This window comes from Genypterus blacodes, unplaced genomic scaffold, assembly GCF_046128005.1.
Source record: "Genypterus blacodes isolate CSIRO-AG114 ecotype Tasmania unplaced genomic scaffold, CSIRO-AGI_Gbla_v1 ptg000021l_1, whole genome shotgun sequence".
NCBI classification, from domain to species: domain Eukaryota; kingdom Metazoa; phylum Chordata; class Actinopteri; order Ophidiiformes; family Ophidiidae; genus Genypterus; species Genypterus blacodes.
Genome location: NW_027466834.1, coordinates 4,351,897 through 4,374,993, shown reverse-complemented (window position 1 = coordinate 4,374,993; position 23,097 = coordinate 4,351,897). Strand labels below are relative to the sequence as shown.

The 23,097-nt window shown below is 47.2% G+C and overlaps 1 protein-coding gene across 3 annotated transcripts; it reads right to left on the bottom strand.

The window, feature by feature from the left end:
* Positions 1 to 1,305: 1,305 nt before the first annotated feature.
* Positions 1,306 to 22,698, bottom strand: LOC142992131 (genetic suppressor element 1-like). Of its 3 annotated transcripts, none has more exons than XM_076142434.1 (16): positions 22,448 to 22,698; positions 15,017 to 15,196; positions 13,628 to 13,836; positions 10,485 to 10,651; positions 10,068 to 10,271; positions 9,083 to 9,238; positions 7,801 to 8,114; positions 6,558 to 6,849; positions 5,865 to 6,472; positions 5,368 to 5,480; positions 4,978 to 5,260; positions 4,587 to 4,700; positions 4,116 to 4,505; positions 3,673 to 3,972; positions 3,183 to 3,286; positions 1,306 to 3,021 (listed from the first exon to the last, which is right to left on the bottom strand). In XM_076142434.1, the coding sequence occupies exons 2-16, from the start codon at positions 15,192 to 15,194 to the stop codon at positions 2,884 to 2,886; spliced, it is 3,570 nt and encodes a 1,189-aa protein (XP_075998549.1). In that variant the 5' UTR covers positions 15,195 to 15,196; positions 22,448 to 22,698; the 3' UTR covers positions 1,306 to 2,883. The 3 variants fall into 3 exon arrangements, with proteins under 3 accessions (XP_075998549.1, XP_075998548.1, XP_075998550.1); XM_076142433.1 differs by lacking the exon at positions 22,448 to 22,698 and adding an exon at positions 16,748 to 17,007; XM_076142435.1 differs by lacking the exon at positions 22,448 to 22,698 and adding an exon at positions 16,748 to 17,007 and having other exon boundaries at positions 13,637 to 13,836.
* Positions 22,699 to 23,097: the final 399 nt, after the last annotated feature.

Sequence of the window (23,097 nt, the reverse complement as noted above, 5' to 3'; positions counted from 1 at the left end):
AGCTTTTAGGAAAGGCTGAACATATCCTGGAGGGTGAACAACATTTAAACATTTTGGGGTTTGTTTCAATAAACTGACAAAAAAAAGACAAAGTACAAGAAAAGCAAACACCCATGTGCCTATTTTGGTATTTTGTTTCACGAAACGATAATTTTAATGCACATTTTGATATTGTAGTTTGTTGATGTGTTATTGTGTGCAGATAAGATTTAACTGAGAGGTCAGGAATATTTCTATATGGTGATTCAAAGAAGAGAATGGAGAGATGGATTATACAACTCAGCACAGCACAGCTCAGAAAAAAATGAATTTAGGAATAGGAACAAAAATATAAAATGTAATAAACATGAGCAAAGCAAGAAACAAAATCCCAAATTTAGGCTAAAAGATTTCAAAAGTGCAGCATAATGAATGTTAGCTGATTTTGATGGCCTGTTTGACCGTGGTTTTATCAAAGAAGGGCTGTCTGCCAGCTGTGATCAGCATGTCATCACCTCCTGGTGAGGACATTACAGGAGGCATCCAGGAGGTGGTGACATGCTGATCACAGCCGACAGACAGCCCTTCTTTGATAACAACCCGGTCAAATACACCATCAATATCAGCAGATTTAGTTTGTCACATTTTATTACTTTTGTTTCAATTATCAACACAAAAACTCTGGTAATAACTGATCAAAGAACACATCAAAAAGTCGACGAATTCAACCAAATATTTCATGTCTATTTCCTCCTCCTTAGTGCTCTTTAGACATCCTAGTCAGTACCCAGAGAGTATTGAGAAATGGTGACCAGCCCCATGTGCAACCATTTTACTTTATGAGTCAGTCACACGCCTAGGCAAGACCCTGAAGGCATCAGCTCCTGCTACTGCCAACAGGATGTGAGCACAACAGGACAGGCATGTGTTTGGATAATCTCACAGGCAATCAAACAACAATCTGGGGTGTTTATGTTTTGATTGAGTCCTTATGTTTTTGCTGAACTAAAAACCTACACTTAGAAATGCTTTGATATTAAAAAAAAACATTTAAAATCGAACTCATTTAAATTCACGTTGTTCGTGGAATTTTCAAGAGATTCAGCCTTTTATTTGTGAGACGGAGTTCTGCTTGATCTTTATTCATCTGGTTAGATGTATGTTGAAATGTCTGGATATAAAATGACATATTGGCTTAATTCTCCTTCCTTTGACAGTGGATGTATGTTCATTTAACATATAGACATATAGATAGACCACAGAAATTGCCATCAGCAAAACCCATGTTGGCCTCCCAGACAGACGTGACAAATACAACCAATAAAATGCAATTGACAAATATTTTAATGTAAATTTTCATCAGAATTTACAGCAATATATGTTAATAAATAATTCATTGCAATTATACAGCCCAAATAACATAGTACTTAACAAATGATTTAAACAAATATGCATGATTTCACAGCATGTTTGTAAAGGAGCAGGTGATGCAGGAAGGTAAGGTGATTTGCTGCTGTGAATTTACTGTTTCAGTGTTCGGGGTTCTAACATTTATAGACAAAGTAGCAAAAAAATAAGAATTTGTGATGTTTTTTCTAGCCGTCTTGAACAACAAGACAAAAATGAATAGCGGTTTCCCAAAGCTCCTAAGTAATGAAGTTCAGAAATGTAACTAGAGGATAATTTGGCTTCTCCATTTCCTGAATAAAGATATTTAAAAATCAGTAGTCAAAATTGTGTAGTGACAGATCACCGCAGATAGGTGGCGACATTTTTTAAACACCGGATAATCGAAATGTTCTGTATTGCCACTCAGTTAAAATGTTCAACCTCTATTCCCTTTGAGATTTACCAGCTCGTTGGTTTTACTACCTGCATGGGAAACATGGCTTGGATGATAATGATGACATCGCGAGACAGAAACACAGACGTCCATCCCCTCGTCTTGAAACGTCCTGAAACATTTGGACTTCTCATATTCCTTCACATATTCTAAACCGTTTTATTCTGACCAGCAGCAATTCCAACAAAAACGTATGGCTTCCCATCAAAATGCTTAAAATAATAAAACATACTATATTCTTTGTCTATCACAACTGACATTACCAAAGGGAAATTTATTAAACCTTAAAAAAAAAAAAATCACAGATAACCATTTTCCATTATATAGATATTATCTTTTAGATGTTTCCTGTCTTTACTAGCACACAATCGTAGCATCCTTCATCTTCCCCCCCTGTCACTCCTTCATCTGACTGATACAGTGCTCGGTAGTTACTACAATATGACGCCACACAGAGGAAGGTCAAGTATTTCCTCAAATTTCCATTTCAAGTGCATCCTATCACGTTTAAGGCTTGAGGTGTGCTTTGATTCCTTGACTCCATTTTCATTCTCTGAGTATTCACCAAGTGACCCCCCTGCACGCCTAATCTCTTCTCATTGCTGCCCGGGAGAGGCTACTGATCTGTGCCAGGTCCATTCCTGATACATCTCATTAATGTGGATCGATACATTTTCTGTTAAGTTTGTTGTGATGCGAGCTAGGCGGTGTAAAGTCTTCAAAGCCAAGTGTGGTTCTAGTGGGAGTGGTTAGCGTTACTCGGACATAGATGCCGTTTTTAAACTACAGTGTTGTTTACAATCCATGAGCAGAATGAGAGAGTCAGAATGCACAGATGATATGGTCACTATAGATTACTGTTACCATGGCCGACATGGCGGGTGATCAGTTTAAGAACCAGTCAGGGAACATCACTGATTGGCCAGCAAGGTAACAAGGAATTGGCTGCTTCAAGTGTTTTAAGTGCAGAGCGTTTTCTGGCTTCAGTCTGCGTTGTTCTGTGGTGTTCCTGCTCCTTCGCTGTCAGAGGCATAGATCCATTAGAGAGCGGGTGTCAAAGGTCACCTTGGGGTGTGCCCGTTGATTTGCCCCCTGCCCCAGTGGATGTTAGGCAGTGTCAGACACCTCCTGAAGTGCTCGAGCTGGGCCTGCAGTCTCTCCCTCTCCTCTCTGATCTTCTGCCTCTGACTCACCAACTCCTGACAAAAGACGAGGCAACACGACTCACATTAGAAAACCCAGGTCGCCTGCACAGGCTGGATTCAAATGGATGTACAAACCGAAAATGGAAGATTCTAATGAGAAAAGAAAGAAGTACACAAAGAAAACAAGGCAGCCCTGCAGCGCCTGAGGTACTTACCCCCATACTGAGAGAGAGCTGCTCTGCAGTCCTGGTGAGACTGTAGTTCTGTGCTTCTAGTCTCTTACACTGAGTGTGAAGTACTTGCCTCTCTATACTCCATTCTATACAGACAGATATAAGGAGAAACAGAAATGAGGGAAATTCATATGCTTAGAACAATGAACATTTTGCTCTACTCTCACAGCATTCACACAAAAGACCTGAAGGTGACACTGTGCTCCTCATTGTGAAAGTGCCCACAAAGAGTTTCACTCGTGTTAATTTATTGACTTGACTTGCCCAGATTGGACTCAGATCATTCTAGTGCGAGTGAGGTGTGAGTTTCAGAATCCTTCTGTTAGCAACCAAATCTCTGGCAGTACTTCAAGAAGCAAACACACTCCTTGGACTTTCCTGTGCTTGCTGATTTTGTTCACTCAGACGGTTCAAGAGAAGATCCAAACATTACATTTGATTAATTTCTTTCTTTCTTTGGGTGTAACCTTACCGTCCACATACTCCTGGTAGGCTTCAAAGATAGCTTCGATGCCCTGCCACTTCCTTGGCGGCTCTTCTAACTCTTCCTCCTCGTTCTCCTCCTCTGGCCCAGAATCCTCCTCGTCTTCATCAGTGAGGTGACTCTGCCGCGCCGCAGTGTCCTGGCGGGCTGGAGCGGGATGGAAGTGATGGCCGTTGATGTGTGTGTGCTGAGGGGCAGAGTGAAGGGAAGCCAAACTCTTCAGTGGAGACATGTGAGGCGGCGGACGGTCGGCTTTTAATGAGGCCTCGGGGACACAACTTGAGCCTCCTTTGAAGAAAAGACAGAGAGGCCATTTTAGTATGACACAATGCGGTTACCTACGGAGATTTCACTCATTTGTTTATTGCAAGAACACACCACCAGGTGGCATTTTACAATACCCCACCACCTGTGCAGGTGTTGTAAAGTACCTATGGGCAGTGTTTTGTTGGGCAGTGTGTTGTGTGTGGACTGCAGCACGGCCTGGTGGAAGTGCTGAGCAAAGGCTTCTGGTGTGAAAGTCTCCCAGGGACGATTGCGTCCGTTCTGCGCTGGATTGGGCTCCTTTCTCTGAGCAGAGGGCACGTCGCCATTCTGGAAGCCCTGGGGCTTCTTCATTGGTTGCCCCTCCATGAATTCAGGCTTTTCCACATGTGGGACCAGGGGCGGAGGAACGTGGGCCACCTGGGTGTCGGTGGGCGGCTTGAAGGGGTCATGAGGAAGGTGCTTCACTTTGTGGTAGTATGGAGGAGAGGGGCTGGGAGAGTCTGGGTAGAGATGTCCGTTTGATTGAGATTGCTGAGAGGCCGACGAGGAGTCACCTGAATAGAAGTTAGCATAATGCATCAGAAAAATCCTTCAGTAACAATGTCAATGTGTGTGAACGCGTCTGCAAATCTCACCTGTTGAGGGAGTAGCAGGGCTGCGGCACGGAGGTACTGGGTTATATCTGAGTGTGTCCAATGTCACGCTCTTCTTCTGAATGGCCCTCAGCAGATCCTCTGTCCTCTCCTTATCTACAGACAGAGAGACAGAATGAGAACAGCTGTCATTCACATCCAATAGGAATGAGCATCAAAAAAATAGACGGGCACCAGGAGCCGACATAAAAAGGTCAGTAAATGGATGATCTGAAGCAACAGCACCAGTCACAATCCAATACAACAGCACATAGCAGCTCTAGGATTCAATTTCAACAACAAATATAAGCGAAGCGAGAATGAGTAGGAGTTACTGTATTGGCGTGGACAGAGAGGAATGTGGGACGTGAGCAGATGTTTGACGGGTTGTTACCTCGTCTCTGCTGCGGGCTGACATGGGAGAGGTTAAACATGAGGAGGAAGTCCTTCTTCTCCTGCAGTTTGGGGGCGCTGTCCATCTGCTCGGCGGTGTACGACGTGGTGAGCGGAGCGGCGGGCGCTGAGGCGGAGGAGGAGGCCTTCTTCTTGCCCTGCACGGCCGGAGGAGAGGGGCTGCGCTCTCTCATCATCCTCCTCCTTTTCCTCCTCTTCCGTGCGAGGACCTGGTCGCGCGTTGCCAGCGTGGTCAAGCCGCACGTGCGCAGGAAATCCACTTTCTTTATAGAGAGACACACAAATGACGTTTGATCCAAGTGACTTGAAACTATTCTAAACAATCTCTTCATGTACAGTGAGTGACGCGCTTGTCTGTGAGTTTGTGCACCTCGGAGGACGTGTCCAGCTTGAGCGGTGGCTGCTCCGTCACCCTCCTGAAATGGGCTTTCACCTCCTCCTCGTCACTCTCATCGTACGACTCGTCCATGTCATAGTAGTAACCTGGGGAGAGCAAAGAAAAGAAAGAAAGAAATTGCTTTTCATGCTAAAAATAGAAGGCCAATTCTGGTTGGTACAGCACAAAGGGGGTCACTCAGCCATTCCCCATGGTCACTCAATCTTTTCCTTCTTGCATTTCACTCCTTCAACTCTGGATGTTTGAAATTCTGCACTCATTTCACCTCTGAGCCTCTTAACGACGGGGATACATTTCAAAAGAAAGATGTGAAGATGAAATGAGAGGACAAGCGGCTGAACACAACCTACCACACTGCAGGCGATAAAGCCCTTTAAGAACACACTTATGTCTTTTCTACTTCCAATAATTCCCCCCTGGCTGTACTCAGTCAGAGCCTGAATGGTCCAGATGTTTTGCTGCTTTCTCACCTCCCTCCTTGGCTTCTTTCCTCCTCTTCTCCTCCAGGTCCAGTTTGCTGAGGAGCCGTCGGTGCTGCTGGAGGACCTCGTCGTACACCAGCATGTTGTCGGGCGCTTGACTCTGTCGCTCCCTGGCTGGAGCGGGAGATGCTGTCTGGCACCGCGCCACTAGCTCCGTGCAGGTGCTGGGGACGGGATGAGGCACGCAGGCTCTCTGGTGGAAGCTGTTGAGGTGCTGACGGTGGTAGAGGTTGTGGATGGCTCGGTCCTGCTCAGACTTGTTCCAGTGGGCTGCCGCCGCCGCTGCCGCTGCCACCGCCTCCTGCGCACTGGCTCCCCGCTGTGAGAAGTGTCTCTCTGGGCCCTCTGCCCTCCTCCTGCTACCTTCCTCCAGCTTCTCTCCCCAGCTCATTGGTCTGTCGGCCCGGGTTAGGCCCGGGGGCGGTCGGATCGGCGCTGTCGGAGGGTTGAGTTTTCGGCGGGACTCCGAGGGGGTGTCTACGAGGGAGGCCGGGTTCCAAAGTGTGGTGGTAGTTTTCGGGGAGATCAGGGGAGGTGGAGCGCCCAGACGAGGGAGGACATCTTTGCTGCTCTGGTTGTGATGGCCGGAGTGTGTCCTGTTCAAATAAAAGAAAAATATAAACTCTCTGCCTATAATGACACTTTTGCACTTCAGTAGCCGTAATCATCCGTCTTTGTCACCTGTGGCTGTCCCTCCTTGGTGACCTGAGGCCCAGCTCCATTGGGCCCTCCCTGTCCTGCCCATGTCCTCGTTGCCGTGTCAACCACCCCTCCTCGCTGACCCGCTGACCCATGACGGACGCCAGAGATCCATGGATTCCCCCGACGGCGACGGTGTGATGTTTCCCCATGTGAGAGGGCACCAGGCTGGGCACCGGATGCGGGATGGAGCCCACAGAGTGATGGTGGCCGGGCTGCAGGGCCAAAGGCTTAGGTGCTGGGAAGACCGGGTGTTCCTGCTCCTTGGACTTATCTGGAGAAAGAATAATAAAGGTGAGGAATTAGTTAAGTTATTAATTCTACAAAGAATTAAGTGTGTGTTTAATTTGCAGCTAGAGAGAAACATTAGCTACGTTGTTTCAGATGAGATCAGTGGAAATAGCTAACGTTACCAAGCTAGCTGCTACTAGATTGGAAACTTGAATGAATGAAGCGGCGAGGACAGGAGACAAACGCTGAGGTGACGTGTCCTTGTTTTTGGTGAACCTGTGTCCCCGGCTGGGATTGTTTCACACTTTACATGTCGCAATATGAAAACGCTCACATTGGGGATTCAATAACGATCCAATTAGCTTGCGTTAAGGCGCAAAAACGTGACTTTTTCCCTCTTGTGAGCGGTGCTGGGGGAGAGGCCATGGGGGCGATAAAACGGAAAGCAATCAACTCCATCCTGAACAAAAACGCACTCAGCACATTTCCTTTTTAGATTAGATTATGAGAATATCTGGTGAGCAACGAAGGTTTTGGCCCGTGGACACAAGAGCGAAAAAGAAAAAGGAATCAAGTGGAAACATCACCTGGGGAGCAAGTATATGCTCAGTAAATCAAGTATCAGTCCAACTGTTAAGGGTTTGATGTTTGTTGTCAAATTTCTGGCTGGGAGGAAACGTCAGGGATCACCAGAATTTGTCCTTTGGTGGCCATAAATGTCCAAATGTAACAGATTTCCTCTAAACTCGGGGAGACATTTTGCTGTGGACAGACACACAGAATCAAGCGGCTCTCTGTGTTTTTCTTATCATTCTGTCTGTAGTTTGGTATTTTGTGACGCTTTATTTGCTGCCTAATCAGGCACCTAATGTGTTTTAGAATACATAACACCATTACAAACACAATGTTACTGCTAAAGTCCAAATATGTGACTTCATGTTTGTGCATATGAGTGTGTGTGTGTGTGTGTGTGTGTAAGCGTGCAGATTGGTACCAAGTCTATTTGGGGTCAGCCTCTCCCCTGGTCTGGCCCTGTCCTCCGGCGGTGCCCTGCGCGCCTGCAGCTCAGCGAGGTAGTGGCTCTCTGCCGCCCTGACCATCTGCTGCTGTCTCTCCCTCTGCCTCTCCTTCTGTCTGTCCAGCTCTCTCTCCCGCTCCCTCTCTCTCTCCTCCTCCCTCTCTCGCTCCCTTTCTCTCTCTCGCTCGCGCTCTCGCTCTCGATCCAGCCCTGCCTCGCGCTCCCTCTCTTTCTCTCGTTCACGCTCCTGCTCCCTCTCTCGCTGGCGAAGCTCGTTCTCCATCTGTAGCCTGTGGGGGAGGTTGACAAGTATGCACACACACACACACAAAAACACACACACACACGCGCACACAGACACACACACACACACAGGGGGAGAAGGTGAGAGATGCAACACCCAACATGAGGCAGATATTAACCACACACTGGTGAACTGCACGCAAACATTTCTGCTCCACCATACACACACACACACACACACACAAATACTCCACTTAGCATGAGGAAAATAATCCATACACAGCATGACTGAGCAAGAGCAGATGAACACTTAATAGGTATCCACAGGAAAAGGTACACACACGCGCACACACAGACGCGCACACACACACACATACACATACACACACATACACAAACACAACTGAGCACATTCACCAGCAATCAATAGCGCACAAACAAACTTACAAAATATGCAGGAGCCATTCGAGGAGCAGACAATGAAAAACAATCTATTTCAAAGACAAACATTTCCCCTGTGAATTATGCCACAGGGAAAGCATGAGTGCTGTGAAACTGAAAGACAAGCTTGAAGCACTGAAGGGACACAGAGAGAGAGAGACAGAGAGAAACAGAGAGAAACAGAGAGAGAGAGAGAGAGAGAGACAGAGACACAGAGACAGAGAGAGACAGAGAGACAGAGAGACAGAGAGACAGAGAGACAGACTTCTTGTCTTGTGTGTTAATATGCGTGCTGTCCTTGCGCGTGTGTGTGTGTGTGTGTGTGTGTGTGTGTGTGTGTGTGTGTGTGTGTTAGAGGGGCAGCGTGTGTGATGAGTGTATAAGAAACACTGTGGGGTGTGAGCTAAAAATATCACACACTCAGCAACCTGTGCCTACCCTGCAGAGAGAGATTACACAGCCCTGCAGACAAAGAATAGGAGAGGGAGAGAGAAAGGGAGAGGGAGAGAGGAGAGAGAGGGGAGAGAGGAGAGAGAAGTGTTTGAGTGTGTGTGTGTGAATGTGTGTGTGGTACCTTTCAGCCAGAACCGTGTGGTTTAGCTCCCCAGGGTATCGGGCTCCAGGCAGGTGCAAGTGGAGGGCAGAGGGGTGGAGTGGAGGGAAGGCGCCTCCTGCAGGCACAGCGTAGAACTGTGACCGGAGCGCAGAAAGACACAGCGACTCCTCCATCCTGACACACACACACAGGAGAGGAGAACCAATTAGAAAACAGCAAACAACCGCACAGGCCGAGCTCGGGAGAGATTTATGAGTGATGAATAAAGGTGCTGTCGGGGGGGGGTGAAGGTGAGAGAACAACGTATGCAAGGTATGCATGATGGCGCCGCGGAGTAACAAACGAGAGGAGGAAGAGGAACGGGCACCGCTGCACGTGAGAGAGTAATAACAGTCGGCAGGTGAGTTAGAAGGTGAAACACAAACCAAATATTATTCAGGAGCACTGCCAGGGTTTAAGACACTCATTTGTCCACTGGCTGGTGCTGCATCCTAAAGCATTAGCATAAAGTAACAGAAGGCACCGGAGCAAACGATCCCCCGGAGACAAATGATGAACTTATCTGTTTGCCATTGCTTTTAATTAAACTAAAAGCCTCTTAAATCTCTACCATACTTTTTATGCTTTACCATCCTGTACATTTGTTCCCCTTTTTTGTATTATTTCACACTGTTCTTTTATTTCGGCAGAGTTGGAATTTTTGGGTTATTGGGAGTCTTGGCTACAATTGTAAAAAAGTCTATAAAAAAAAAATACTAATCAATAGCTTATCTTCTTCTGCGTACAGATGGAAAACTAGTGATGACACGACAAAACACAAGTTACAGTGCAGATTTAAAGTCTACTCCATGCTTTGATGCTGGTTTAGTGTGTTCCTGCACACCAGATCCAGACCAACACTGGAGCAGGCACAGGGGTCATAACATTGTACGGGTGCCCACCGAACATGAGTGTGTAATGCCAGGGAATCTGTGGCTTTGAAGGGTTAATGAGGTGGTGTTACCTTGGTAAGTTTAGAGGGTGGTGTAAATACGCAGGGTGATAGTAAGCCGCGGCAGCAGCGGCATGAGCGGCAGCGGCGGGGTCGAGGCTCAGGGGTAGAGAGGTCAGTCGGAGGTCATCCGAGGTGGGGAAGGGCCTCAGTCCTCTCAGGTACTCCTCTGGGACGGCACCCGATGGAACCACAGGGTGTAACTGCCCGGGCAAACTGACGGGAGCAGGTGCGTACAGTATTATGTGACATACTGGCTCAAATAACACGCGTGTAATTTAAAATTATCAGTGTAGTTTTTAATGCGTATTGGTATCAATGTCAGCCTTACAGTCAAATACAAAAACGGATCTGATGCATAAACATGAAGGCTAAACGCGTAGGTGACAGCGTGTCATTGTGTGTGTTTGCACGTGTCACAGCACTTACCTAAGGCTCTGTAGGCGCGGGTCTTGCATGACCGAGCTGGGGGTGAGGCCAAAGGAGTGAGCCAGGTGGTGAGGTGAAGGGATGGGGGGAGTCTTCTTATCCTGCTGGGGCTGAGTGCCTTCAGCGCCCAGCCGCTCCCTGCTGAGCCCCTGAACACCAGGCTCAGTCTGACAGAGAGACACACACAGAGGAGATATTATGTACGGGAGGTCTGACTGAGGCTGAGCAGAGCGGAGAGGAGAGGAGAGGAGAGGCAGGTTAGGCAGAACGACTGGAGTGAGAGCTGCACCCAGAGGCTCAGTGGAGTGGAAACGTGGGCCCGATATGTCATAACAGGTCAAGATCAAAGCGGAAAGATGATCCTAATATCTGGCTCTCTACTTAATCGCTCGCGCTCTCTAAAAGCTTCCCACTCAAGAGGGTTTGGTCACCACAAAGTAGCATTTGATCTCTGATTGCTTATAGTAAAATTACAACCCTCACCCAGCCACCATGACAAAAGCTGAGATGGAAACCCACAAATTACATAAAGAATGTTTCCTAAACTTGCACATAAATATATGGATGGGTCAGTGGTTTTGAACTGGTGTGCCATCTGAACTGTCTAGATGTGGCACAGACATGTAGAAGATGTGTAAACAAAGCTACATTTTTAACCATTGAAATGTAATTCTAAACATTCTATACAAACAAGTAATTCAATTGGTTTACTTCATGCCTTTGTTTCTTTCGCAGTCAAATCTCTCGCTTTCCAACATTCACGCGATAACTCACAGACCATACGACAACAACTACCTGCATACACAGCGCACACACACACACGCTGTGCCTGCTCTGTGGTTGGTTCCCAGTACGAGAAAATGCCACATCCAGACCAAACATCCCTCCCTTGGTAATTTCCCTTATTTTCCCTATAGTAGGAACTGATTGCTCAAGGTGGGAGGCTCCACCTAGCGGTGGGGCGCATAACTGCATGTTAACGCTCACTGAGATGTTTCCTCTCACTCATACTGGACACTTAATCGCTCATCTGTTCGAGCTCACATCTCTTCACCTTAAAACACCTTGAGAGAGAACTATGTCTTTTATTATCCTTCCTTTTTTCATAGCTTACTTAATTTTCCTTCCTTTTATTTGCCTTCAGTCTCCTTGGGGATCCACTGGGATATGTAACATAACACTGGAGGTGAAGCTGGCGTGCATGTAAACACTGCAACTCTGATGTCATGGAATGCTGAAATACTAACGAAGAAGTAGCTTTGACAGAAACTCACTGACGTCAGCGCTAAGCTCCAAGTAGTAACTACTACTTCACTCAGCAGCTTAACAGTAGCTCAGATATTTTTCACAACAATGTAGCTTTTCCACTGACTTATATTCTCTCCACTAGTAGCTTTGGAGCTTAGTAAAGAAGCTACGCCGCCACTTGTCATTCGAGGGAAACTCAATGACAAACCCTCTGACAGCTCTCACCGAACTTTATTCAAAACACACACACACACACACACACACACACACACACACACACACTCACATTGAACTTGCTGCTTCCCTGAACATATCTCAGCATGCAACACGCCTCTCAGTCATCACGCTTAGCCTAATGGCAAATGTAGTCTATGCAAACACGTTTGTCACAATGCTACGCTATTTCCCCTTGATACAGACTGCACACAGGCTTTTCCTAATAATAGTCATAAATAATCATGACAATCATCAAAGTTAGTAACAGAAGTGTCCATTTTCTGTTGTTTGGTAAATAATCAGTACGCAGTCTTGCCTTACACATAAACACGAGGCTTGTTTTGAAATCATACCGTTATTGATTTGGAATACACTGCAGAGATCATTTTCATTTTCCTTTCAACTCTCAACATTATTTCCCAAATTTTTCATCTAATTTTCTATGAGAATAAAACAGCAGAATTATCTTATTTTGCCCCTTCAAGTCACTTCAGTGCAGTCAGATACTTTTTCTCAGGAGCTTGTGGTGCAACTACTTTAAACCACGAGTAACTTGGGCTTAAAGCAAAAGCTACCGTGTCAAAGCAGCTTCCGTAGGGGAGGAAGACAAGACACATTTTCACGTACGTGTCGGACGTTGTTGCTACAGCAACAGACAGCAATAGAGGTCAGGCTCGCCATGGACAAACCACAAACAAATTACCTCTGTCAGCAACACCCAATCTGATACCCTAGTTTGGAACAACGCTTAAATCTCTACACTTTGAATAGCTTTGCATAGTTTTGAATGTCTCTCTCATGGAAAACAGATTCAAACCAAGTTGTTCGAGTGATGAACCGTCTCTCTCTGTCACCCAACAAGCTCCACTCATTCAAAATGAGGCTACGCGTTCGTGGTTGACACCGGGGCAAGGACAATACAGACAGTCTGGATAGCAACCATCACTCACGTCCCTTGACTTCTGACCCTGCAGAGAGCCACTGGCCTTCACAGACGCCAGAGACACACAGTCTGCTAGTTTTGCATAAATGGCCCTGTGCTGTGTGTTTCCCTCTTCTGTATACAGTAAGAACAAATCCTGGATACACACTAGTCTGTGGGGCTCCAGTGTTTCTCTCTGTGGCTCTCCTGCTTTACTTGCTCTCCCTCCCCTCTTTTCTTAACATTCTATTCTCTATTTTCATGACCCACCCCCTCCCCTCTCTCTCTCTCTCTCTCTCTCTCTCTCCCTCGCTCTCTCTGAATGTCTGAATGGGAGCCCCAGGCAGGCAGAGCCACAGAGTGGTCATTGTGAAGGGGGAGAAAGGCAGCTCTGATCCAGGGGGAAGTGGCTACTGTGGGGGCTCACCCTTGCATTGTGTAAGGGGCCTGGTTCCTTGCCCCAGCTTAAATTCACTCACACACCCTGCGAGCAAACACATCCACAGGCAGGCACACACGCGCACACGCACACACACAGGTCCCTCTTCACATCCTAAAGCTTTTGTAGTGAAGGGGTCAAGTACACACACACATACACACGCACACATAAACATAGCAGGAAGCGGGACACAATAGGTGCCAGTCTCTGCAGCACCAGTGTTTCTTTGCAAAAACCTCATGTGTTGCTGATTAGTGAGAGGAGAGAGAGAGAAACAAAAAGGATAGAAACAGCAGATGATGTGGTTCCAATACTGACATTTCTTACCTGTCGTCCGTCGGCCCTCCAGAGGCCGTTGCTGGTCTTTGTGGGGGCAATGGTGACTACTGGGGGTGTGCTGGGGACACCGTGGCCCCTGGTCTGGCCCAGGAGGGGTCCTAGTGAACCCCGCTTAGGGGTGGTGACCGGCGAACTGTGGCTGGTGGCCGGGGATGAGACTGGAGAAGACTCGCCGCTAACAGCAGAACCTGAGGTGCAGATACGGAGGAGAGAGAGACAGTGTGAGGAAGTGCTGCTCGGTTGAAAATAATCTGGGCATCAAACGAAGCCCTCCTCCACACAAAACAGATGAAAAATCATCCAAAAACAAAAACAAACTTTTTTTGTTAGTGTGCTGCCCTGCGATTGAATCATTTTGAAGAAAAGCACCAAATGTGAGAGATAAAAGGAAACCAAGAGCAGACTAGTCAAAGGGTAGAAGATGGAAGATTTTGTGGTTGTGTGTAGTGACTGTGTGTGTGCGTGTGTGTGTGCATGTGGAGCAAAAGCAACCAAAATCAGATATAGAGAGAATGAAAAAGGATGTAATAGAGGGAGGTGTGATAAAGAGACGAGGGTGTGACACGGTCGAGGAGGAGGTGTGATAAAGAGACAGTGTTGAGAGTACGTGCGTGCTGTTCGTGACATTCTCTCTGCCATTTCTGCCAGAGAGAGAAGGGGGGGAGAGAGAGAGAGAGAGAGAGAGAGAGAGAGAGAGAGAGAGAGAGAGAGAGAGAGAGAGAGAGAGAGAGAGAGAGAGAGAGAGAGAGAGAGAGAGAGAGAGAGACAAACAGGTTCAAAGAAGGTAGAGAAAATAATGAGATGTAGAGTGGGTGGGAATGTGTGAGCTCACCTAAAGAGACGGAGAGAGAGAGAGAGAGAGAGAATGAGAAGAGAGGGAGGTCGAGGGAGAGAGAGAGAGAGAGAGAGAGCTTGTTATAATTGGCTGTAATTAGATTCTCATTATTAGAAGATGAATGGAAACGGATGAAGGAAGAGACAGAGAGAGGGAGGTCAGCAGAGGTCAGCTCTTATCCAACACCTTCATTAGGACCCCAATGAGCAGAATGAACACACAAACACACACATACACACACAAACACACAACCACAAAGAGCTACCAGTGAATAATATGTTTCATTTATCCAAAACACACACCTCCCACACCCCTCCTCCTCCTCCTCCTCCTCCCCCATCAAGAACTCTCATCTACAACACACTGCACTATTTTACAACATAACACTGTCATTATTTGGTATGTGTGTCATGTTAACATACATCATTCTCATCACACAGGTTCACTTCCTGGTGCCGTACCCGTTTTTTTTGGAAGCTAAAGACACAAAAGACAACGTGCAAGTGTGTCAAAGCGGTGCGTTCGCTGCTCACCTCTGGGATCCTCGGCCTGTTTGGCCAGTTTACGCAGCGCAGCGGCAAATCCGGAGTTTGCAGATTGGGCAACTGCGCTCCCATTGGTTAGTGGGCTAAGGGGACTGACAGTAGCCGTGGTGCGGGTTGCCGTGGAGATCATTCCTAATGATGGTGATTTGTTGGACTCATGGTTCATACCTGAGGAAAGCGTGTGAACAGAGATATCCTTAAGTTTATTATGCGATGATGACTCATAACAAAAGAGGAAGAATGAACAAACCGTGATCATAATTATCTGATTTTGTTTCTTTCCTGACTTCCAGGAAATAAGTCACTTCTTTTAACATTCTGAGTATCTCATTTAACTTGAAATGGAAGTCTTGGGACACGCACAAGCCTGCATGTGTGTGTGTGTGTGTGAGGGTGAGTGTGTGTGTGAGAGTGTGTGTGTGTTTCCAGTGTGGGTCAGCTGCACTGGAGACAGAGTGGAGGGGGCAGAGCTGTGTCAAATAGAGAGGTGACCCTAATAACAAATCACACACATGAGCGCACACATGTCCATTTCCTCAAGGAAGCCAGCCGACACATCTTAAGCCCTCGAGGGGGGGCGGGGGGGGGAGGAGAGAGTCTACACACACATTATTAGGTATCGCTGCAGTTTTTACACAACCCTCACATATGCAGGCCAACACACACAAACACCCACACATGCTTACAAACATGCGAGCACGTTGGTCGGCTCCATCCTGGACACGCTTAGTGGGGTTATTGTAACCTTTGTCTGCACCCTCTACCCTCTCACTGACCCACTAATGTTAATTACAGCTGGAATTAGCCAGCAGCCCCCCTGCCTGCTACAGCAGTGACCTCATTACCACTACAACACACTCACAGACACACACACACAAACACACACATACCACAGTAAGAACAAACAAATAGTCAAGGCAGTAAACACACATGAAAAATTCATCCGCGCATGCTGAACACTATTATTGAGTGTTGAACTCATCATGCGCCGGCTGATGATTTAGAGGAAACAGAGGAGTAAAGGCTGATCAGCTCCTCACGCCGACACGGGTTTGTTAGCTGAAGCTGTCACGAGTCTCATATTTAGTGATGTCTGCTAAAACACACACACACACAAGCACACACACACACACATACACACGCGCACACCCAAGAGAGAGAGGCAGAGGGAGCTGTGGAGTGACGAAGAGAGAGTGAGAGAAGAGATGAAAAAAAAAGAAGTAAGAGAAAAAACAAAAAGAGGGGGGGTCGGGGGGGAGAGGGAGAGAGAGAGAGAGAGAGAGAGAGAGAGAGAGAAGAAGGGAGTAAAGGCTCAGATCTTGACAGGGCTGAAGCTGCTTGTTTGTGTGTGTTTGTGTGTGTGTGTATGTGTGTCTCCCTGCTTGTATCTCTGCTGAGCCCAGCAGTCAAGGGAGAGATGATAAGACAGTTTCTATTGACTCTCCTCCTCTCTGCTATCTCACTTTCTCTTACTCCTTTTCCCCCCCAGCTCCCCCCCCTCTCCCTCTCCGTCTGTCTCTTTCTCTCTTCACTGGTGCTTATTAAACAAAAGCCAAACACATCACATTTCCTTTCTTTCTTTCTTTCTTTCTTCCCCCCTTCCTTCATTCTATAATCTTTCCCCACAGCCTATTTATTTCTAACACACACACACTCACACACACAGGCAGTAACATATGCATGTGCACATAATTCAAACATGCACACAGACACACTCACCCTCCCATTTACTGTTCCTCTTGCTTGTCGTCTTTCAGTTCCTCTACGAGACTCTTTCTTTCTCTCCCTCTCCCTCCCTCTCTCTCTCGTCCTCTTTTGGCTCTTTGCCGCTTGCGTCTCTCTCTTTCCTTGTTTCTCCTTTGCTGTCTTTTCCTCTCTCTCACTCACTCACTCTATCTGTGGCTCTGTCTGTCTTTCTTGTTCAGCCTCTTGCTTCTCTCTCTCTCTCTCTCACAGCCTTGCAGCTGCTACGTGGTCACGTGACCTCTTTTCTATCCATTCCCCCTCCTCCGCCTCTCTCATCTACCTCCTCCCCCCTCCTCTTCCCCCCTCCTTCTCCATCTATCACCCTTGCAATCCTGCCTCCTCCTCCTCCTCCTTCTCTCTGTCACTCTCTTTATCTTTCCATTTTTTTCCTTTAACTGTCCCTTCTCTCGCTCTCTCTCCCTCTCTCTCTCTCTTCCTCTTAAAATGGCGCTCTCTTCCTGTCTCCCTCTCTCTCTTTCTTCTCTCTCCTGCTGGCTCCTTCCACAGGGAGAGTGGACGCTGGTTGGGGGTAGGGGAGTGGGTGGTGTTTGTGTGTGTGTGTCTGTGTGTGTGCGTGTGTATGGGGAGGGGGGTGATGTAAAGGGGTGGGGGTCATGGTGACGACTGGGAGGGGGGGGTCGAGTGGCTGTGTGTGTGTGTGTGTGTGGCAGAGGGTAGTGTTAACCCTCCATCCATCACTCTGTCGCTCCTCTAGTCAGCTCTGTCTGCTCTGAGACAGAGGTCGGGGGGGGGGCTGACAGTGACCTTTACCCTTTCACCTCTCACCTCCTCTGCCCCAAACAGCAGGGGAGCCACAAAATAAGTAAGTAAATACATTTAAAAAAAAATATATACAAATAAAGAAATGTAATTGTTTTGACTAACTGAATAAAAATAAGACTGCATCACAAACTTGCTGGGACTGAAATTACAACTGGGTGTGACAGCACACACACACACGCGCACACACACAAGCATGCCCAAACAAGCATGCACACACATGCACGCGCAAACGCACACGCACACACGCGCACACGCACTCTGCACAGCAGGATGTAAATGATATTGGACATGTTGAGGCTTGTGTCTTTAACACCTTCTCTCTTTTCTCTCTGTCTCTCTCTCTCACTTTCCCACTTTCTCTTCCACACACACACACACACATATACGCACACTACACTGGGGGACAGTGAAGACTGCAGGGGGAGGACCTGCTCTGCCCTGTCAGCTCATTAAAAAAGCACAATGTGTGCGCGCTCGTGTGCGTGTGTGTGCGTGTGTGTGCGTGTGTGTGCGTGTGTGTGCGTGTGTGTGCGTGTGTGTGCGTGTGTGTGTGTGTGTGTGTGTGTGTGTGTGTGTGTGTGTGTGTGTGTGTGTGTGTGTGTGTGTAAGCAGGGACGGGTCATTAGGATGGAAGAAGAGCTGGTAGTGCACTACCTACTCATTAACCCTTATCTCGTTGGTGTGTCCGTGCGTGTTCCCTCACACTCATGCCCCTGTGTAGACCAAACCAATAAAGGTGAGCGGATACACACGCACACAGACACACAGGTTCGTTGAAGAGTAAATATTTTGTGGGCCCCCACAGCTGATACTAATACCGTAGCAACAACAGCTACTGTTGCTGTTACAATAGCTGCCAGTCCTTTTCTAATTCCGCCAACAAACAGGGAGGGGTGGGTGTGTGTGTGTGTGTGTGTGTGTGTGTGTGTGTGTGTGTGTGTGTGTGTGTGTGTGTGTGTGTGTGTGTGTGTGTGTGTGTGTGTGGAGGGGGGTGGGGGGGTGAAAGTAGCCAAATGTTTTACAGCCTCTTAAACTTGTCTGTAATAGCAGTCAGAGTGGCGTCTACACAGCAGTCTCCAGGGTTACTCCAGGGGCCGCTAAATGGCTTTACTAGCTCCAGTCACTCTGCAGCCAGCACAGAAACACTTAACACTTCCTTGCAATCCATAAACATTACACACACGCGCTCTCACAAGCTCTCCAGTATCACGCACACACCCGCATGAAAGTATGCAGATCAACACAGGGCAAGTCCGCCGGCACGCAGCCACGCCCGCCGTCGACGTGTAAATCCCCACGAGACACCTGGACGTCACTGTCAGGTTCAACCGTCGTCTGCGGTTTACACCGTCACACAAAAGCCAGAGCAGTGATCGACTAACACACACACCTTCACACACACACACACACGCATGTAGGCTACCTGTACAGAGACATAATCACATATATACATACAACTAACAAAAACAGCTGACTCAGGACTCATGCATTGCGCATCATAAAACATACGGGTGTGCGACGAAACTGCCAGCGTGCATTTATGGTCCCGGGATAAATGGAGCAGAAAAATCACATACTGTAATAACCAAACACCTCCAGCGAAAAAAACAAACAGGGGGGGAAACGGCGAGAGAGGAGAGGAGCGTCGCAGCAGAGATTTACTGAACACACTCCACGGCAAAGCGGGAGAAACAATGGAGACAGTGTGGAAGTGTAGCAGTCATTACTCTGTTTTATTTTAAACAGCGCGTCCGCCCGAGCACAGCCATGTTTACTGTGCAATCATAACACAGTGGAGATGTTAGTGAAAGGTCTATAAATTATCACCGCCACAGCTTAGCACAGAAATGTGGACTGTCAGCAAACGTGGGGCGGCGACATCACAAAAGCTCCTTCCCTTCCCTCCTCTCCTTTCCTTGGGCCTTCACTTCCACCCTTGCTCGCTCACCCGCTTCTCTCTCCTCTTTTCCGTGACCCTTTCTCTCTGTTCTCTGTTCACGCTGCACCCATCCAGCCTTTTGTCAGTTTGCGATAAAGAAAGGAGATATAAATAGCAGCTGTTTTGGGACCCTTACAATCTCTCCGCCTATCTGTGTTCGTACATCTTTGTCCTGTCATTTCCTCGCTATCTTTTTTTTTTGGTTTTCAGTCTCCCGCTACTCACTCGACAGCCCCTGCCTTTCACGTCAACTACGTTCCCCTTCTCTCCCCCCCCTCTGTCATCGATCTCTTCTGCAGCATGTGGCATGAGTCTCCGCTCTGATACGCACATGATGCAAATAGAAAAAACAATCTGAGGCAAAGCAATCTTATTCTGCCTCTGTTTGTTTTGGCGCCGGCCTTTGAGGCCTGCCTGAAGGTTTTTTTTTTCATTTTTTTATCAGCTGTATGTGTGTGTGTTGTTAGCGTCAGTGGAGGTGCACACACACAGAGGGTCGTGCAGGACAGTTGACAGATGCAGCCGCGGTTCCTCCTCCTCTGGCCTGAGGCTGAGCTCACCAGGTGCCGACACCGCGGTGGCTAGACCTCTACCATCTGAACAAACAGGACGGAAGAGAATACACACAAACACACACACAAAGAGGCGACCGCACACACGCCCATACACAAAAGTGTGCGCAGAGACACTTGTAGATGCAAACATGCGAGCCTCAGGCAGGTGTTGGATAAGTATAAAGTGCAGGGTATAATTGAGGTGCGCTATGAAAGCAGACCAGCAAAACAACTATGGTACAGTAAACAACAGAGTAAGTGTTTAAAGAGTTACACTGATGTATCCTGGGTTAACAAATCAGACAGGATGGGATCCTTGAGGGCACGCTGCCTTCTTCCACTCTTCATCTCGGAAGAAAATTAGACTAATAGGTTTTATGGATTATTTCCACATATGGAATCACAATGTAGATTAAAGCGGATCAATGCAGGCAGCCTCGCCGCTTGAGTTATTACTGTCATTGTCTCCTTCTTCTGTCTCAGCCTGTATGATTGCATTTTGGCTTTGGGCCATATGTCTGATGTATATACAGTTGGATCTCATGACTGAAACGCAGCGCTGTTACTGAGAAAAAAAGAATTGCTCTTAGTTGCCCGCGGCGGTTAGTTTTTTTCCCCAATGCACTGCATAGTTCAAACAAGGTTTTAGCACAGGTCATTCTGGGTACGTGTAAGGACAATGACAACATATCCCACCAAAATGACATCACGCAGGATGAATACGGGCCTAAATAGCTGTTTTCACATTGTTATTTCCAGATATACAAATATGAGAGGATATTTTTAATCCTCCGTTAACAAAAACCCACAGAAAATATTCATAATTTAGATTTGGGCTGGTTGTCTTAATCTCAGTGTTAAATGAGCTGTCACTCAACGAGGAGACAGTTCTGGCTCCAATCCTGGGTTTGGGATTTTGTGGGAGAGAATTCTGCGATAATTGTTTTTGTTGGCTTTAAACTGTACGGTTATTAATACACATCATTCATTCACACAACACATATTTATGTTTTAAAACAAAAAAACACAGAGGAGCCATGCAGTGTGTGTAAGCCACACTATCTATATGAGGAGGAGGTAATTAAAGAGATTGGAAGTTTACTCAGTAACCCCTGCCGAGCAGCTGGTCTATAGCAGGTCAGGAGCAGCACATGGTGCATGGAGCCGTGTGTGTGTGTGTGTGTGTGTGTGTGTGTGTGTGTGTGTGTGTTGGTTGTGTGTGTGTCTGTGTTGAACTCCACCTGCGGGCTGTGTACACACACAAAAGCGACGTGATCCGCTTGACTGCTGCTAATGCGCCCTGCGGCATTTATCTCAGCCAAACAATACAGTCGTTGTTAAAGGTCCCAGATAAAAGAACGACTCCTCCAACTCCCATGGGTGCTGTGACAACCATCCAGAGGTAACTGGGTGACACCACTTAGTTTCAGGTATGTCTTCCTGTCCGTTAAGTTTACCAGGAGCAAACAGGAGCGCTGTTTGCGCACAGACAAGTTTGACGGGTAAGATAACACGACAAGAAGTGCGAGCACACACGCACCTTAACAAGCCGCACCAAACACTCGCATCTACACGGGGAAAGTTAGCCAGGACGAGACCGGAAGTGAGACGATTCTGCCCTTCAAAGTGACAGCACAAAATGTCTCCTTAAACTTCTTTCTTTTAAAGCATTATATACAACTGGTGTTCTTACCATTACAAGCCCCACATAGCATAATTGCAATATCCATCAGAACGTCCCCTCTCGTAACTACTTGTCACGTGTGAAGAAATGTTTTATTTTGAAAGCAGTAACCGGAAATCCATTATTTGGCTCTTTTAGCACTGATGGTCAAGTGAATAAGCAGAACCAGTTTGACTGATTAAATATTGCCAACTGATTAAATCACACACTGCATATGTTGGTACCGCGCACACACGCACTCACGCACGCACGCACGCGCACACATTGCACACAATTAACCTGAAAGTAGCCTAACGTGAAAATGACCTTTGATAGTTTGAGTTTGAAAAAAATGTAGAATCGAACAAGCAAATGAATATATACTTTAAACGGGTTCAACGAAAATACACAAAGGACTAATCCCATAAAATAACAACAATAAGCTCACCGTCGAGCACCACAGAAGCAGTAGAAATGCACCAAGGAAGAGAAATAGACGCGAAGTGGACGATTAAAACATAAAGTCGTCACAGAGTACAGCAGACTTGTCATTAAGTCTCTACAGGGATGTAATGGGAACAATCCAGTGATTATTCCGACCCCACACTGAGAGAAAAGGACGACAGCAAAAGCAGCCCGGTGTTTAACTTACACGTTACAGAGGAAGAGCTTACATCATCTCAGTCAAGGTAAAGACGAAGCAAAACAACGAGAACAGAACAAGTCAAACTTACCGCCTCGTTAAAGAAAAGAGAATAATCCTGCTCGCTTTCACACATCCTTGTGCAGATGAACTACAGGAGCTCTGTGTTTGCCATGCGGCGCTTCTAACGTGTGTGTGTGTGTGTGTGTGTGTCTGTTTGTGTGTGTTCCACAATAGAACAGTCACCGCTGTGGGGATGTGTGTGCAGAGGAAAAGGACAACACGTTAACTGTCCTCAGGGAGAGAGAGAGAGAGAGAGCGAGAGCGAGAGCGAGATTGAGAGAGAGAGAGAGAGAGAGAGAGAGAGAGAGAGCGAGAGCGAGAGCGAGCGAGCGAGAGAGAGGCGGGGTAAGAGAAGAGGAGGAGAGGGAGGGGTGGGGGTAGGAGAAGGGCGAGCACCTGCTCCGCTGATGCTCCCTGGAGAGATGGACCGAGGGAGGGAGGGAGGGAGGAGAGAGACGGAGGGATGAAGGGATCACATAGAGACAGTGTGGGGGTGAAGATGAGGCCTCAGACTGCTGATGCCTCGCAGCCTGGACATGTTTAGTGTCCACTGGAGACAATCACGTCCATTCAATCAGCAGCCAGCCGTCATTAGCTATAGATTAACCTACACACTGCTGCCACTACACAGTACACAAGCCCACTGAGACCCCTACATTACAGATCATAATAATAATA